The 12,918-nt window shown below is 38.1% G+C and overlaps 1 protein-coding gene across 1 annotated transcript; it reads left to right on the forward strand.

Moving 5' to 3' along the window:
• Positions 1 to 4,333: 4,333 nt before the first annotated feature.
• Positions 4,334 to 9,726, forward strand: aqp3a (aquaporin 3a). Its single transcript, NM_213468.1, is given in 6 exon segments — positions 4,334 to 4,512; positions 6,800 to 6,926; positions 7,058 to 7,195; positions 7,318 to 7,442; positions 7,927 to 8,144; positions 8,708 to 9,726. Coding segments are annotated over 6 exon segments (891 nt in total). The 5' UTR covers positions 4,334 to 4,404; the 3' UTR covers positions 8,883 to 9,726.
• The last annotated feature ends 3,192 nt before the right edge of the window (positions 9,727 to 12,918 follow it).

Raw genomic sequence — 12,918 nt, forward strand, 5'->3', positions numbered from 1 at the left:
GATGAAACACGTCAGTACAGACAGCATGGGGACGATGGTGTATATAAACCGCAAGGTGGATATCCGCTGTTCCCGAATGTCTCAGCTTGCTCACCGTCTGCTACCACAGAGTCATACACGGCGAAATCACTGCATTCTGCCGAGCTTAACTGTGCAGCCGATGCACTCTAATGGCAGTTTGCCTGGGAAAATGGAGACTCCACCCCCGACTGTCCAGATGTTATGGGTGCTTTCTGTGCATTGACTACACAGCTGGTCCCAGGACCTGTGTAATACACATTTCTTCAGTGAGCCTACTCGCACAGATACTGTGTAAAGTCAGGGAGGAGGAGGAACAGGTCTATGTATTGCGCCCCTGTGTCTCAATCGGACCTGTATTTCATCTCTTTCCTTGTGATGGCCCCTCCCTGGCATGTCCCCTGGAAGAAGCTTCTTCTCCGCGACAGGCACCATTTGGCACTCGGGTCCAGATCTATGGAACCTCATGTGTGGTCCATAGATGGATCGTGGAGGACTTCGTTGACCTACCGTTTAGGTGGTTAACGCCGTCACTCAGGCTAGAGCACCTTCCATGAGGCATGCCTACACCCTGAAGTGGAATCTATTTGCTGTGTTGTATATGTCTTTCCGAGAAGGAATCCCTGAACATGCCAGATCAGTATGATACTATCCTCCTTCAGTTGGCTAAAACTAGGGTGTCCCCTCCGCACTGAGGGGTTGGCGTGTGATCATCTCTGCTTTGAGGACGCGGCGATGGTGGCGCGCTGAAAAATTATAGCCTTATCATCCAGCTCTCAGAGGAATGAGATGTGGAAATTAACTCTATGCTGTTCCCCTACTCATTTGAAGATCTCTCTTAGTAGAGATCTGCTTGATTACTCAACTCAGTATCTTTATGATTTCTGTCCAGGTAGACAGCTCTGCTGGTCACGTTGGCATCGGTCAAATGGGTGGGTATATAGAGGCATTTTCGGTCAGCAAAATGTGCCAGCGTTTTGGGTCGACCCACTCTCACGTTTTTCTGAGACCCCAGCCCACCTAGGTGCCCTAGGTTCCTATAGTGCTCATTTAAAATATGTAGTGAACCTGCAAGCACTGCCCATGGAGGAGGCAGACACTGCCCTTTTATTGTCATGTCCTGTTCGTGCTTTGCATATTATACGGACCTGACTCAGAGCTTTAGATCCTCTGAGCAGCTCCTTATCTGTTACGGTGATCAGCAGAAGGTAAGCGTCGTATCTAAACAGAGGTTGGAACAGCCCACTGAACAGTCAATGCCATCTCCCTCACTTTTCATAGCCAGGGTGAGCCGTGTCCCCCAAAAGTGAGAGCGCACTTTATTTGGAGTGCGCATCCTCTTGGGCATGTGCACGCGGCACCTCTCTAACAGATATAGTTTAGCTGCGGGTTGGGTGACACCTAATACATTTTTGAGACTTTTTAATCTTTGAGTAAGTTGATTTCCTCACGTGTGCTGGGAAAACCTGGTGAACGAGGAAATTCAGTTTGGTATTGTAAAACGCTTGCTGTGCCTTTCGCTCTAACACAGAGATACCTGCTCTTTCTCGCTTTGTCAGTTGAGTTCCTCACTTGGCGAACCCTGTAGAGTTCCTCCGAGGCCCCCAGCATTTGACTCAGTGGAGGAATCAGGTGTTGGCCTGTTACGTTGTTGGCATACCCGCTGGTCAGCCCGTGTTTTGGGTTTAGGTGCCTGCTATGTGCGATCCTTGCTGGCGATCCCATTAGCTCACTCAGCCACGATGAAGTCCCCTCTCTTAGGCGGGCTTGTGTCTTCCCTCCCTGCTAACCATCTTTCATATGAGTCCTCCCCCTTTCAGGGCTAGTCCATATGCTTTTTGTCACCAGGTCTCCCCATTTGGGCAGCAGGTGGCCTCCGCAGCATTCTCCCTATTGGGACCAAATGCTTTCCTAACGTACTGTCGTATCTATAATTCCTAGAAATAAACTAGGTGTATTTTTACGACTCCCCAAAAAATAAATCTAAACCGGAACAGGTAAATAAGAGCCAGGGGACACGTTGGAAGACTGCACCTCTGGTGACGCAGGTGCGCTCGTGCTGCTATGTGGCACGCCCCTCCCCAGAGACGTGGTAAGGTTCTTTCGTTGTGACGTTTCCACAGATTTCCCCATAGTGGAAATTTTCCACATAGCATTGAAGTTCCCCTTCCGAAGGGGAACGCAACAGTTACCAAAGTAATCGTCATTCCCAGAGGAAATGGAAATACTATGTTTCTTTGCCGCAACGATTGTCCCTTAGCTGGCAGCCGTAAAAGGCTCTGCCAGCTAGAAAAAGATGTCTAGCGTGGCACGAGCTGCGTCTTTATAAACAGTCTAATATCTAGTCTGGCATTTCATTGACCTGTTTTTATAGTCTTTCAGATGATTGAATTCTGACAAAATCCCCATAGTGGAAGTTTACCACATAGCATTTCCGTTTCCCGCCATCAGGGAAGAGGGTTACTTTAGTAACCGCTGCATTTTCAGCATCTGTCTTCTCACAACATATCAACCTGTCTAAATAACAAGTTATGTTGACAACACAACAAAATAACAAAATGTAATATTTTTATAGAATAAACTTGAGCTTGAAGCATTTTGCGAGACAAATATAGACCTATTACTACTGGTTATTACGACTTCTTAAAATAATATTCAGACGATGTTTCTTTTTTGTTTGATTGTTTGTTTTAACTGCAATAAAACCGAATGAGAACGAAATTAGAAAGAACTTCACAGAGCTGGAAAAATATACGGTTTAAAAGTAATTATTTTAAAATGTCAAATTATTATTATTTCTATTTATCAAACTTATTTTGCGATTACAAAAATGTTATTTTACAATTAAAATGAATTACAAAAAAATTAATCCAACTAAATTAACACTTAAAAATGAACTAAAAAATGAATGAATAAGAGAATTAAATAATTAATTAATGATTCAATCAGTTAGTTGATCAGACAAACAAGCAAATAAAATTTGGAGAGCAAAAAATTATAAAGCCTTGTATTTGGGAAGACAGATGCCACACATGTGAAAAGGTGCGAACTAACAGAACCAAAACAGACAGATACTAAGAGATGAGAGTGCACAGATAAGTTTTTTGTGTGAATTTATGTGTGATTTTATTTATTTATTTATGGATTGATTGCTTATCAAACCTTTATTAAATTGCTAAATTAAAATTCATTCATTCATTTATTCATTTTTCTTTAGCTTACTTCCTTTATTCATCAAGAGGTCGGCACATTGGAATGAACTGCCAACTTATCCAGCATATATTTTACTCAAATATGCCCTTTCAGCTGCAACCCAGAACTGGGAAACACAGATACACACTCACATTCACATACATACACTACAGCCAATTTAATTTACTTAGTTGCCCTATAGAGGTTGTCGTTAGACTGTGGGGGAAACCGGAGCGCCCGGAGAAAACCCACGTGAACAAAGGGAGAACATGCAAATTCCACACAGAAATGCCAACTGCCCCAGCCAGGACTTGAACCAGTGACGTTCTTGACAGTGCAAACCACTGAGCCACTGTGTCATTCAAATTAAAATAGTTCTTTGCAGAAAACATAATGCATTTATTTTGAGATATACTACATTTTAATCATTTTTTTAAATTTGTTTTAAAAAGAAAATCCAATTCATTGAGAACAAATCCTCTGTACGCATAAACACTTTCCTCTGCTTCTTCTAATTAGGTGGTAATTCTATTAATTAAGGATATTTGTGGCTTTTTAATGAAATTAAATGAACAAAAATGTTTCACAGTTCTGCTATGTTCACATTTATTTACTGCCTAATCAGCATCATTATTAAAACGATAATTTATGAATCACAGACAACTAAGCAAGTGACCCTGCCCATTTCTGAAGGCAGAACCTTAGTTATGCTTCATGTCAACTCAAAGTGAAACTATTCTACCACCACTGGTCTCTCGAGATTGGCCAATATTACACTTCTAAAATTTCGCACACAGATCCACTTTTACACTACAAAGCTTAATAATGGGTGATGAGGTTTCAAAATACAAAGATGTGAGAGAAAAAAAAGAACCTGTTAACTGAGAGGAAAAGCAGATGAATGCACTGTAAATGGGTGTGAATGCTAATGTGAATAATATAGGGCGGGATCGAGGGAGTTGATGTAGTGTATAGGTGAATGTGTGAGTGTGTGTCTGTTTTTTTCTCTCTCTCTCTGTGTGTGTGTGTGTGAGAGAGAGATGTAGTGTAAAGGGGCAGGCTGGAAGTTGAAGGGTTGGTCCTGGTTCATCATGTATAAGAGCAGAGCACTGGACTTCATGTGAGCACACGTCTCTGAGGAACATACAGCTTGTTTCATCCAGACAAAGGAAAACATCTGGACAAGTCTGAAAGATGGGTTGGCAGAAAAGCGTTCTGGATAAGCTTGCGCAGACTTTCCAAATCCGCAACAAGTTACTGCGCCAGGGATTGGCTGAATGCTTAGGAACTCTCATCCTGGTGGTGGGTATTTCTCCTTAATGGTGAATTACTGACGGTCAAAGCTGAGCTCAGTAGAATTTGTCTTTATTTGTCATTTAGTCTAAAACTCTATATTCTTTTGAATACTCAAATAATCTTTAAAAAAGCACTGGAAGTAAGATTCACTGTATCTTTTTGTATGAGTGGATGAGTGGTACTGTATAGTATCACTTGTGGAGTAATTGCTTATCTTCTGAAAGTCTAAAATTTGGGCTGAAATGTTTACTTTGGTATGTGCAATTTGTCATGACTAAATAATACAAACTGTTAATTAAATTTTTACTACTGTGCAAACACTAGAGTAACAACATAGATCTAAAATGAGTGTGAGTATTATTACTGCAAAATAATAATAATAATAATAATAATAATAAAACAATTTTGTTTAGAATTTTATTATAGACAAGCTGTAAGACTCAAAACCTGTATGATTTTCTTCTGGAAAGACATTTTTTAAATATATCGTGGACATTTTTTAAATAGTGCGAGGGGTTGCTAGACAAAGACATTTAAAAAACAATTTAAATTATATGAACAATTGAAAGGGTACTGTAGTCAAATAGGAATTTAAAATATGGACTGAGGAACTATGCTAAAAGGAAGTATTTTGCAAATAAAGAAGGGTAGTCCTGTTTGTGTGTGTAAGAGAGCGAGAGAGAAAAAGCATGACAAACATAAAATGTACTTGAACATCCCCTTTAGCTTGATGGCAATTTTTTTTTGCAACATAGAATGCAGATAAGCATGTCATTATTCAGCAGAAAAGAAGCACATGTCAAAGCTTTCGCTGAGTAGCACTTAATTCATCATAACTATTATAATGTAGCAATTAAAACGTGAGCATTAAGCCAATAATTTGAGCTTTATTGAATCATCAAGTCATCAAGCCACACCCCTGTGAACTTCAGCATTTTAGATCTGCCAACTATGCACGTTTTACTAGCATATGCTACCCAGCAGGTACTTTGATGTCATAAATACAAATCAATTTGATGCCAAAACCCTCTTAAATCCAGCTAACAACACAAAAAGTGTTATTAGAAAAGTTTTCTTCATCTGAAAGCTCCACGTACAAAAGACAAAGTTACACTGGAATTTGTATTCCTATAATGCATCACAAAAACAAAACAACATCAAATTGACATCTAACATTTTTGACGCCAATATTAGATGTCTATTTAATGTCATTTTATCATGCATTGCTGTGATACAATATCCAGAGCATTCCAGCAGACCCATAACTCACCGTTAGTTCTGAACATTGTGATATGGAAATCTTTTAAATAATGTCTAATAAGCGCATGTTTAATAGGTCAGGGTGTGTGCATGACAGCCACAGGCGGGCTGTAAAATATGACTCTCATAAAAAACTTATTGACATCAACCTGTGGTAACAAAAAGCTCACAGGGTTATTATGCCATTTTTACAAGCACTTTAGAAAAAACAGCTCATTTTTACAATACACACTCATTGTTTGCTTTTGAGGTGTGTGGGAGGGTCAAATAAAAGATAATACTTAAATGGAGAGGTCATACGATTCTGCATCGCTCAACACATGTGATGTTTGCTGAGTGGCAAAAGGTATTTGATATACAAGTTACTCTGAACGCAGTCTTTGTCTGTGAAGGTCAGAGTTTTGATATTATAAGCGGACATTCTTCTCAGAGCAGAAACAGGAACAATCGATCTCAGTGGTGTTGAAAAAAAGCACACAGGGACATGGAAATGCATTAGCATTCACACGAATTGCCATTCTAAAGTGATAAATTGGTTCGGTGAGATGTTGTTTTTAGGTTTGTGTTGACATTGTGTCTGAGATTTATTAATTTGACAGCTCTGTCAATTATACGACTTTGGTAAAGCTGTATCGTGAGCCTTGTAATTTGCCAAAATGCCGCAGGTATTTCAGTTCACACTGACGTGATCTCCAAAATAAAATCTTCAGCCACAAGTCTGAACAGTGACTTGTAATCGCTCTTTGTCAGAAGGGACTTGTAATGACCTGTCTGAGAAGTTCAGTGCGGAAGGCACGCAGGCCAAAGTCCCTGGAGATTTGTAGCATTTGAAAAAAAGTGGGAAATTTTGTTTATTTTTAGCTCAGTTTGAATCTGCAACCTGCTATTTTCATTCAAGTATATGTTGCGGCTCACAGCTGAATTGCTGTGAAAGGTCTGCTCTTAGTCTGTAAAATGACCATTCATAGTTGTGAATTCCTGTAACAATGTGTGCATACTCAAACATTGAATAATGCTTGTTCTTATTTCACAGATGTTTGGCTGTGGTTCATTGGCCCAGTTGAAACTAAGCGAAGGTTCTCATGGTCTCTTTCTCACTGCAAACCTTGCTTTTGGGTTTGGTGCTACTCTTGGAATCTTGGTTTGCGGCCAGGTGTCAGGTAGGCAAACTCCTCTAAAATTGCATCTTAAGCTGTTGTTGTGCATGGCCATAAAAACAGGAGTGAGTTTTATAAAAGATTCTTTGTGGATGAACCCATGGGATGAAGGGACTTGTTTTTCTCATCTTTAGGCGGACATTTAAATCCTGCTGTTACATTTGCTCTCTGCCTCTTGGGAAGAGAAAAATGGAGAAAGTTTCCTGTGTACTTTCTGTTCCAAACACTCGGATCCTTCTTGGGTGCTGCTATTATCTTTGCCGAATACCATGGTAAATGTTTTGTAGACTTATTGCTCTTTCTTGTCATTGTCAGTAGATTTATTGTAGTAATTACAGTTATTGCAGTTAAGTATAAAGCTTCTACTTTATGATTTATTTCTTTTGTATTTTAGACGCAATTTATGATTATGCTGGAGAATCAAATGAGTTGCTTGTACTGGGTGAAAAAGAAACAGCTGGGATTTTTGCTACATACCCAAGCAAATATCTCACCCCCCTAAATGGATTTTTTGACCAGGTCAGTAAATCCAAGCACAGTTAAGGAATATATCTGCTCAGAAACAAACACATTCTGTACAAATAAGAACTGACATCTGATGGTCTGATTTTTTTTTTTTTTTTTGGGAATTTGTAAATCCATTAATAATATTATTTTCATTGGTAAACATTTAAAGTGAACAGTTTTTATTTATTTACAATGCAAAACTATAACATAACTGGGACATGGGGATGGTTAAATCAAAATGAAATTGGCGAACAGTTATACTTCATTGACTCAAAACTTTTGCTTTCAACACAAACATTTTTTTTTCATGGACTTGGAAATAGTTTGTGAGAAAATTTTCACTCGGGTGCATAAAATTCCTTTTACGCAAATGCAAAAACATTGAGTTTTTCATTCCATACAATATTATTTTCAATAGGCCTCCATAGTTTGGAATATGTTTTATATTTACTATCATGTTTATGCAAATACAATAAGCATAAAACCATCTTGACAGGTGATAGGCACAGCATCCCTGATTGTGTGCATCCTGGCCATTGTGGACCCCTACAACAACCCGATCCCTCAAGGTCTTGAGGCCTTCACAGTGGGATTCAGCGTCCTTATCATTGGTCTCTCCATGGGCTTCAATTCTGGCTATGCAGTAAACCCAGCTCGAGATTTTGGACCTCGTCTTTTTACTGCCATGGCTGGTTGGGGTAGTGAAGTCTTCACGTAAGTGGATATCTTTAATCAACCGATTAGCAGCATAATGGGCTCTATGTACAGCTAGAGTTTTAAAGCCAACGATAAACGTCCGATGATAGCTTAATGCGACTATTTTCAATTTCACAAGGTTCCTTTTACAGCATTGATGTTGTAATGTAGTTACAATACATTCAGTTGAATAGACTTAAGCATTCATTTAGTTGTTCAAGCGTAAAACTAGATGAAAGAACGTTGTAACCACTAGCGCCGTCAGTAGCAACAGGCTAGCGACAAATTCCATTGAAAATACTAGGGTAAATTAAACTGTCATATTTTAAAGACTTGGGGGAGGAAATGTAATTTAATGCTTCTTGTCTGATCTGAGACCCACTTCATATTGTTATCTAACAGGCAGTGAGCATCACCGTTTTTTAAATAAATCAGATCTTTCCAGATTTTTTAATGGACAGAGAGTTCACCGGAAGCCCTTGGGCTGCCTGGCTGAAAATTTAAAGTCTGTGTGCTTATAGCCCATTAAATTTATTTCTGGAAAATAACCTAATAAATGCTTTTCTTTTGGTTTGCAACAGAGCCAGGGATTATTGGTTTTTGGTGCCCATCTTTGCTCCGTTCATTGGAGCCGTTATTGGTGTGATTGTGTACCAGCTGATGGTGGGATGGCATGTGGAAGGAGAGGCACGAGATAAGAAAGCTAAAGCTAGAGAGGAGGTGATGAACCTCAATGACGTCGCCAGCAAGGAATGATTTTCAGGATCTCCATCAGCCCTCAACACCACAAATCCACATAAGCTTCTGCTTAAGGATCTCTGGGTTCAATAAAAACCACTTGCACCACACAAAACTCCCTCATCTGTTTCAGAGGTGATTCTCACAGTTTTGCAGATCTTCCACTGGACTTTGAATAAAAAGCGTTATACATTTCTATACTTTACAAATTCTGGGTTGTTTTAACCAAATTTGGGTACAATTTTGACTAACCCAATGGTTGGCTTAAAAATTTTATTTAAAAATTTAACCAACTGCTGGGTTATTGCTTTCCAACCCAGCATTATTTTAGATTTCCAACTTTATATCAGACATTTGATTGTTTTTCAAGCATGACTCTTATTTCTTTCTTCCACATGCTTTATTCTTCCATTAAGGGAACAAGGTGTTACTTCAACAGGACGAATTATATTAATTCACTCTTTTGAAAAGTTAGTAAAAGTTTAGATCTTTGAAATGAAACTGTTGTTGTTACACCTATCAATATATACAGTATTTCATGCTTTTGTGCTACTAATATCTAAATATGTTGCCATTCACGCTGAGAAAGTTGAGAAGTTACCCAAAAAAGCTACAGTACTTTTTAAAAAAATTGTAAATATTTTGTATTGTCATTTTCATTTAAAGCATTTTTTTTTGTTGTATTACATGTATGGATTACAACTTAACATGTACACTTACGTCTGATAGTGGAGAGATCCTGACATTTATTTGACATTGCAGTTTTTAGACTGTTAGATCTGTTCATTTCATAACATGTTAATTTTGAAAGTGAATGTTTTAAATCAACTGATTGTTATCCTAATAAATTTTTTTAAAGAAGTCTCACATGTCACGCCTTGTCATTTTCTGCCTAAATCAAACTGTGCTGCATGTTTGTTTTCATTAAGGACATTGTGTACTTCTCTGGGTGGTTGGTGTTAATCCGTTTGTAGTGGTTTTGTAATTCGGCATATACCAGAGCTACTCCTTACCAACAAGAGCACAAGATGAATGAAACAAGTCTAATTAGAGGCTTATGAAACAAAAGGTGTGGACAACTGGAGGCTTCAATAAAAGTATGAGAGAGTGAAAAATTTTACAGGCTCTCTTCTTTAATCATTTAAAAGCTTTTGGGGAAACATCTGGGTGTGTGCATGATAAAATATAATACATTCCATCCTTAAGAAAAGGGATTAATACAATCACTTCACCCAAGCTGCATCATGTTAGCTTTTTCTCAGAACCCAATTATTATATTATCCCAGATTTATTGCCCAGAATCCCACAAAAACAAATTGTTGCTAACAACAAAGTGTTTCTAACAAAGCAGTAACTCATTTTTTGTTACATTTCTAAAGCCGATTACAAAAACAAAGGAGGATCAGCCTCCTTTCAACATAAATCAGTGCATTTAATTCAAGTCTCTATCTATCTATCTATCTATCTATCTATCTATCTATCTATCTATCTATCTATCTGTCTGTCTGTCTGTCTGTCTGTCTGTCTGTCTGTCTGTCTGTCTGTCTGTCTGTCTGTCTGTCTGTCTGTCTGTCTGTCTGTCCGTCCGTCCGTCCGTCCGTCCGTCCGTCCGTCCGTCCGTCCGTCCGTCCGTCCGTCCGTCCGTCCGTCCGTCCGTCCGTCCGTCCGTCCGTCTTTCTGTCTGTCTGTCTGTCTGTCTGTCTGTCTGTCTGTCTGTCTGTCTGTCTGTCTGTCTATCTATCTATCTAGTCTGTCTGTCTAAATTAGAATTACAATTTAAAACATTTTATGTCTAATTTTCAGCGTCATAACTTTCAAGATCAGTGAAACCATTCTCCAACATGTTGATTTGATGGCATTAAACATTTCTTATTATCAGTGAGGAAACTGCTGTGAATGTTCTCAGGTAGCTTATATTACCTTTAAAGCCTTCTCTAGTGGGAAAACATGAATCCCTTGGCCACCACATCCTGCTTCTCCTTGCGGTACATTAGCAGAAGCCTCTTCTCTGTGCCCGAAGCACTTTCACTACCCTAGTTTTTCAGCAAAAAAGACCACTTTCACATGAAAGCATGTCCTAATTCACAATCATTGTGGGAAACAAGTTGAACAGGTACTATGAATAAACCTGTTTAGCCTCCATGCAGCTTATCTTAGTCAAATGGTATCCAGCACTGGCTTCGGGTCCATACAGCTGCACGGAGGTCTCCCACCACGTGTTTCATTTTAGCTCTGGCGCCGTCAGATGTACATTTAGGTAATGCATGCCAACTTAAATGAGGTGTGAAATCTGTACTTATTTAAGTGATCTTGCACTGTTTGGATCATTTTCTGGACATTTTAATGATAACACATGGTATTGTCATTGGGTGTGGAGTTCTTACGTAAACAGGAATCTATCTTAGTAATTATGTGTCCTTGTTCATGTTTCCTGTGTGCAATTAGAGCAACATAGACATGCATGTACAAAAAAATGCAATAAAAATGCAAATAGATGCAACATGTTACTCAAAATCATTTGGTGATTAAGAAAGGTTGTTGGTTAATCCATATAGTTTTGTGGAAGCCTTGTTATGATCTTCTTAGGGCTTCTGTTTTGCAACAAAAGTGACTTTCAGATTTTCTCTTACTAAAAAGAAGTGTGTAATCAATGTTTTTAATTACTTCTCTGAAATGTACTATTCAGAAATAAATTTAAAACTACACTTGGACAGAAAAGACAGAAAATCTAAACTAGTCTATTGACATGTACTTAAAAGAATAATTATGTATTCTAAACATGGCTGTAGCTGTTTTTATTCTTGTTTAAGTGACCTAATTATTTTTTGGGTCAAACTTTATTTAAGGCACAAATATTAGTATTAACAAACTAGGAGTTTTGCCCCAATAAACTCTTATTTTGGTGCTTATTTATTAAGGTAACAGCTTAGTTAGAAAAGAGTGCATAGCACACTCTAAAAAGTGATTAGTTGACTTCACTTTGAATGAGTGAGTAAACTTATTGCTTTAATTATTAAGCAAATGAACTATGTGTGTAATTATAAAGATTAAATTAAGTGGAGTTAAAGTTCTAAGTTAAAATGAAAATACTTACTTTTTTAAGTAAAATCAACTTGTCATTTGTAAGGCAGTGGGTTTATTCCATTTTTTAAGTAACAGCTTTTTACTGTGCATTTACTGTAAAAAATGCAGAGTTCCAAACAATTCATTCATGTTTTCCCAACACAAATTAAGTTAACTTAACACTTTTAACAAATTTATGTGGATTTAACAAAAAAAATGTATTGTCCCAGTGAAACTTGAGAATTGTGTTGTTTCAGTTCATTTAAATTAAATAGTTTGAACAAGTTTATACTTGAGTGTAAGATGATGCAGCATATTTTATACTTATAAAATACTGTATGTTCATCTAATAAACAGTCAGTAACTTATTAAATTGGCATGCAGGTTACAAGCCACTAGTTAATAGTGAGAATAGGGGTACTTAAACGAAATTTTTACGATTTATTTGTATTTTACAAGCAAACAAACAACTAAGCAAGCAAGCAAGCAAACAAACAAACAAACCAAACCAACAAACAAACAGGCATACTCTTATTTCACACGGCCGCCATTTTATAGAACCAAAGCAAGGCTGCAGTGGGAAGAAACCCGGAAGTGTAGGACCAGCACTGTAAACATTGCAGCAACATGCTGTGGACTACAAACCTCCAGCTGTTGCAAAGATTTTAAAATGCAGAAATGCTGTAAACATCACTTTGATATTGTTCAGTAAGTTTATTTAAAAAAATGTAAAACATATTAGGCATCAAACAACATCACTATCTCTGTAAGAGTAATATGCTCAAGTGTCCTCCTAGGCTTCAGTTCATGGCACCAGTTAAACACTGTGGGGACGCTTTCCTGCTTGTAACCCGGTGAGTGATAAAACACTGCAGTGTTTTCAGCATGTTGTCCCGGTACTGAAGTTTTAAAACCGGTTAACATTGAAGTGCCGCTGAGCACGGATGACTCGACTGATCTTAGCGGCTGCTTTGCACTCCAGTCTCCATGT

The sequence above is a fragment of the Danio rerio genome, chromosome 5, assembly GCF_049306965.1.
Source record: "Danio rerio strain Tuebingen ecotype United States chromosome 5, GRCz12tu, whole genome shotgun sequence".
Taxonomy (NCBI): domain Eukaryota; kingdom Metazoa; phylum Chordata; class Actinopteri; order Cypriniformes; family Danionidae; genus Danio; species Danio rerio.